We start from the raw sequence: 6,000 nt of genomic DNA, 5'->3' as shown, positions 1-6,000 counted from the left end.
ATATCAAAATCTTACGAAGATAAATTAGCATATACGGCCATTTGGGGCCTTTGGCAGTCTCACACTTGCTTTGCTTGCTTGCTTAGCTAGTATTCGAACCCTTGAGCCATGCTTCCAACTCTGATTTTAATCTTTTTGTTGGTTATTTAAAAAATGGAGTACCACAGAATTTTCTACATTGGCTGGCTTTAAACCATGATCCTCTGGATTTCAGTGTCTTGAGTAGAAGGCTGACAAGTGTGAACCACAGCACTCAGCTGGCACGTTTTTGAATTATATCAAACTATATTATTTCTAGCTTTAAAAAAGCAAGATTGAGAAATAAACAATGTTTATTGTTGTTGTTGTTTTCAGTGAAGCTAACATACTTATACAGATTAGTTCCAGAGTTCAGAAATTAATCCTTTTTAAGCCATTCTTTCTTACTTCCCCTCTTGCTAATCTTTTCAGTAGTAAAGGTACTTTTAATGTGTAAAAAGTAGGCATAAACCGAATATTAACTCTCTATAAAATATTTATTGACACTTGTTTTAAGATTTTCTTTCTATAATCTGAGAAATAAACATAATACAAACAAAATACAGTAAAATGCACTTTTCCCATTTCAAATAAATATATTCTACTTTTGTAAAAATGTATTAATCTGTGTAATCTGCCCTGGTAATTAGTGAAATAAAGCAAAGGTAATCTCTAGTTTAATTATCACTTATTTGAATGGATCTCAAAAGCACTTTTCTGGAAAAAGAAAACTATTCTCTGTAAAATAATATCATCTTGGAGATTCTCTTTTTTTGAAAAAAAATATAAGGTCTTTTTAAAAAGCACTTATTGTCATAAAAGTGTCCTCACTTGGGAGAAAAATAGCATCCAAATTTTTGCTGAACAACTATGTTATATGTAAATTTTTTGTTAATACTTCCTAGAGAGCAGACTACATGCAGAATTACAATGATTCCCACGTATCATACTGGTAATTTTCAAAATTAGTGGTTAAGCATTTAAATTAACAGGTATGAATATAATATAGACTCAAGACAGAATTTAAAAACTCTCTTATCAAGAAAGGCTAAAAAGAATAGTGCTATAATGAATAAATTTATCCTTTCCACAATTCTTATTCTTAACATTATAACAACTGAAATCTACTGAATTATACAGACTTATCACAGAGTTATATACATATGTATCCCTGATCAGTTTAAGGCAATGTGTTAGTTTGCTATTTTAAATTGTGAGAAATTTTTTGTTACCAACAAAATCACATTTAGGTAGTCACTAATCTTGAAAGTTTCCTTCCATATCTTGGATTATCTAGTCACCTTCAAAATAATATATTACCAAGTAATAAAAGTCATTAGTAATGTCTAAATTTCTATGTTAGTAGTTAATTGATAATTTACATACTAGCAGATGAAGGTAAATCATACTTTATGGTAGCTCCAAATTCATCATTCACATGGTTGTAAAAATGCTGATTAATCCAAGCTGTTGTGAAGCATCAATAGGCTCAGAAAATCTTATAAAGGATAAGAAGGAAATATCAGGAGTATCAGAACTGTCCTTACTTAGCATTATAAAAGGCACCAAGTATTATCCAGGTGGTCATGTATAAGTTTTCCTGGTTTTTTCTTTTATGGAAATATCTTTATGTCCACAATTTTCTGAGACATATAATGTACTCAAAAACTCAAGTCCAATGACAAAAGTGTGTGATTTCCTTCCTTGCCTTTCTTCATAATTCCTCCATCTCAAAATGTGTATTAAAGCTGTTTGCCACTGATGTATGTTCAAAGATCCTGGAAAGGCTTGGTTTCAATAGTTCTACTGAGTGGCATGACAGGTGTTGAGAAGTGTCAGTCTTCAGGGACATCATTTGGTCTGTACCAGGCTCCCTTCTGTCATAATACAGAGCCCAGAGCAGAGTTATGGTGAGAATCATGGCAAGGATTTGTGTCACTCCAATGGAGATCCCCAGAAACCTTAGTACTTGTAACTGTTTGGTTCCTCTCAAGAAAGAATACATTTTCTTCCCACAACCCTGTAAAAGAAATAACATAGTCATTTGGATAAGTCAAAAATAGTGAAAACAACTAGAATTAGTTAATTAAAATGATAAAGCTCAACACAATGACTACCAGTAGGAAAAGCTATTGGGGGAACAAAAGCCTACTTGCTTAATCATGACCAGGCTATCACTTGTTTTCCATCCAAAAATTGAAATCCATTCATACAACCCAGTGTCTAGAAGAAGGGGTTGGGAAATGGTATAAAATGGTATAAATGGTATAAAATCTCCCATCTTTTTCAACTAATTCATTTAAAGCTGAGAAACCATGTGGAATGTATGTACAAAGGTCAGAAAGCAAATATTTCAGGCTTTACAGTTCATGATCTTCTCTGTAACTATCTGCTTTTGCCACTGTAATAGGAAAGCAGTCATGAATAATATGTAAATGGATTGAGGAGAGGATGACCCAAAAGGCATTACAACAGTATTGGCATAAGCCAGAGATTGCTGGCCTGCTAGACTGCTCCAAATTTTTTCAAAGTAAATTATTATCTTGAACAGACTGCAGTAACCAGCATCTCATGTAACTAATACTGGTGGATAATTTCCAGTAAAATAGACAGACAAACAGACAGATGAATATAGATAGATAGATAGATAGATAGATAGATAGATAGATAGATAGATAGATAGATAGATAGATGCAATTCACTCTTCTAAAGGGAATTTAACTATAAATTAAGGTGAAAATCTAAGACAGTTTCTAATACATTTCAAGAACTTTTCAAGACTGAGATTATGCTCTACTTAGAAGCTAACAAATTAGCCTGCCACAATTCAATAGACACTGGAGGAAGAATGGATGTTGCCATTACTCATAACAATGACAAGCAGCAGAGAACATGTCAGTTCCTCAGGTTCCCAGGACAACAGGAAGAAGGACATTTAATGTCTACATATCAAGCGGATTGGATTTTAGGAAAGGAAGCCCAAGTTTATAGAACCCTAGTGTTTTATAATGGGCAGCATAGAAAAGGTCAACAATGTAAGAAATGTATCTGCAAATGGTTCTTAGAATTGCACACTATGAAATGCTTTCAGTCCAGTATCATTTCAACTGGCCCTTTACAATAGTCTCTGCATCTTAAATTTTACCCATATAGTTCTTTAAAAGAAATGGTATAAAATCTCCCATCTTTTTCAACTAATTCATTTAAAGCTGAGAAACCATGTGGAAGAGGTATTTTTTAAAACTGTGAGTAAAATAGAAATTAAGAATCAAGTATAATTTGTTAGGCCTTGTATTTTGACATAGTGGAAAAAGCAATATTTTTAAACAATCACATTTGATTTTTTGAAGATATGGTAATTATATACCACAGAACAGTTTGTGAATTAAATATATTCGCTAACACTAAATGCTGTGGAGTGAAAATGGATCATTGAAATCAGTGTGTTCAGCTTTTTCTCTTGGAAAAGTAAGTTTTACAACACTTCTTCAGTGATATCAACAAAAGAAACATAGGAGTCTGAACAGTTTCTCCTATATGTAAACAACGAAGCTATAGCCAAAAACAAAAGTGGTCACACTCAAATTTTTCACAACTCTGGATATAAGCCAATATTTGTAGCAATCTGAGAAGCATTTATTCAAGAAAAGCACCTGGATCTTTGGGGAAAATAGTAAGCTTTGTTACATTTGAATGTGCCCTGTTCCTTTTCCCTTCCTCTGCAGGAGTCATGAAAAACAGCAGTCTGCAAATCATTCTGAAAACTGGTCACACCACATAGAATGGGGTTGGAGCTCCTTCAAAGCCCCATTCCCTGTGAGAATTAACATCATTTGTCAAGTCTGGTAGTTCCCTGGAAGACCCCACTTACAAGGCTGTCTTTGTGTGACCTGAGTTGGAGCCCAACCATTGGAACAGTCTTCTCCCCTGCTAGTGTTTACCAAAGACAATTAGAAACAACTGCTGATCATTGATGCTAGTCCAGGAATTAAATTATAGTTGCACACTGTAGCACTAACCAAAAAGCTTAAAAAGAAGCTGGGAGTAAGTTCCTGGGAGGGATTGCCAAAGCTCTCTAACATATTTGTGAGAGGATCTAGAAATTTACACATATACCCAGGATTGTGCCCATAAGACCTGGGAAGGCCTTCCACCTCAGGATGCCCTTGAGGTTCTGTGCAACCTTGGCCAAGGTGGGGAGACTTGCTGGTTCCTCAGTATCTAAGGAAATCTCTATTCATTCATTACCTGACTAGTAAACTACTTAAGACGTGGCCACACATGACAAAGAAAACAGACCTTATAGAGCTTGTTTAGAAAAGTTATTCAACTCACAACTGAGTAACCACAGCAAAATTCAGGTGGGGGAAAGGGGAAATCTGATTTCCAGAGATGTCCAAAACTTCGATCATGAAATTGACTTATAATGAGAGGATACCTTTGCCTTACTCAGCAGTCCCCTCAACACACAGGAACAACTCTAATGCTTGACAGTCATTTCCTGTTAGAACCTGTCTTCCAAACAGGATGCACTGCTTCCTGTTCTGCTCATAGGCCATCCAGTTACCATAGTTAGAGTCACAACTGACAAGTCAATATCTTCTCTTAAGCCAGTCTCTACTCTAGCCTAACTCTTCTGAGTTCCATTAATATTTCAAATCTATGTCCACCATTGTGATAATCCATTCCAGAACTGTATTAATTTTGACAATATTTCCTGAAAAGTGTCATAGACTTTTAACTTTTAAACAGCTTGAATAAGCAACAAAATTTTTAAGCTAATAAAGGCTATTTTGAATAGATTTGAATCCTAATGAAAAATTCACTTTTGGGGGGTCACCAAAAAGTCAGTCATGGGATTGTGCTGTCATACAACTTCTCTGGGACTTGGATTCCTTCCAGATTACTGGACCCTGAAGATGGTCTTCTTATCACTTCCTTGTTTTGTTTGTAAAGTACACAAACAACCTTTAAATGACACAATTTTAATCCACAACTTTGCCCTCAGGAAGAAGTATAGTCTAGAGATTATTAAATGAACTCTACAATTAGGGGAGGGAAGCTAGGACGGGGAAAAACTGGGAGAGAATGAGGGATAGGTAACACTATTCAAAGTGAAATGTACTCATGATTGACTATGTAATTGTAACCCCTCTATACATCAACTTTACAATAAAAATCAGCCCGCCAAACTCTGCTGATGTACAATATATGAACCTAGACTTTATCAATTCTCCACTGAAGTGTACTTTAATGATACATATTGAGGAACACTACACAACTGCTCCCTAAAATCGGTGAAAAATAAAATTGAGGATATTTTGCTAGATTACTTAAGAACAGCAGATACACCAATTCACTACAAAGTACTTTGTTTCTTTTCAATATATGCTTTCCTCCTTTATGTTTGCTTCTCTTCTGACATTTGAATAATGCAGATGCATCAGCACCCTCTTCAGCTATCAGAAAGCTCACAAGTCAACAGAAAACTCAACTACAGACACCCCTGTCCCTTACTAGCAAGCATGTATGCTTCCTTTTCCCCTTAGCCTTAAAACCTTTATTTAATAGCAGAGATGCACGGTATAAACATTCAACTAGTATCACAAACTCTTCCACAGTGCATTCAATTTAATATTGCTTTGATAATTCAGAGGCATTATAAAAAATTGCACGATAACTAACCAGCAACATGCTAGATTTCAATGTCATTTACCAGAGTACTTAATGTTGTGAATTAACTTTCCATAGAAACACTCCTATTCTTCATAGAAATAACTCCAGCATTTAGGGTCAGTACCACAATGTCTCTATTACAATAATTCAACACAAACATCACCCTAAGGTTATTTTGAGCCAGTTCAAATGATTATGTACATGTTTTTTTTTCAGTGTAAACACAGATGCTTTTGTTGAAAAGCAAGTACTAGGTCTAGAGAAAAATAAATATGTTTTTATATAATCTGCTATCTTATCACAGAT

The 6,000-nt window shown here is 34.8% G+C and overlaps 1 protein-coding gene across 2 annotated transcripts in view; it reads right to left on the bottom strand.

The window, feature by feature from the left end:
• Positions 1-436: 436 nt before the first annotated feature.
• Positions 437-6,000, bottom strand: part of Tspan12 (tetraspanin 12) — a 62,815-nt gene continuing 57,251 nt past the window's right edge. For both annotated transcript variants that reach the window (XM_013019939.1, XM_013019940.1), the window contains exon 8: positions 437-2,038. In XM_013019939.1, coding sequence (XP_012875393.1) covers positions 1,733-2,038 — 306 coding nt within the window. In that variant the 3' untranslated portion in view covers positions 437-1,732. The remainder of the gene's footprint in view (positions 2,039-6,000) is intronic.

Source organism: Dipodomys ordii, unplaced genomic scaffold (assembly GCF_000151885.1).
Source record: "Dipodomys ordii isolate 6190 unplaced genomic scaffold, Dord_2.0 Scaffold48, whole genome shotgun sequence".
NCBI classification, from domain to species: domain Eukaryota; kingdom Metazoa; phylum Chordata; class Mammalia; order Rodentia; family Heteromyidae; genus Dipodomys; species Dipodomys ordii.
This window is presented reverse-complemented; position numbering and strand designations above follow the sequence as displayed.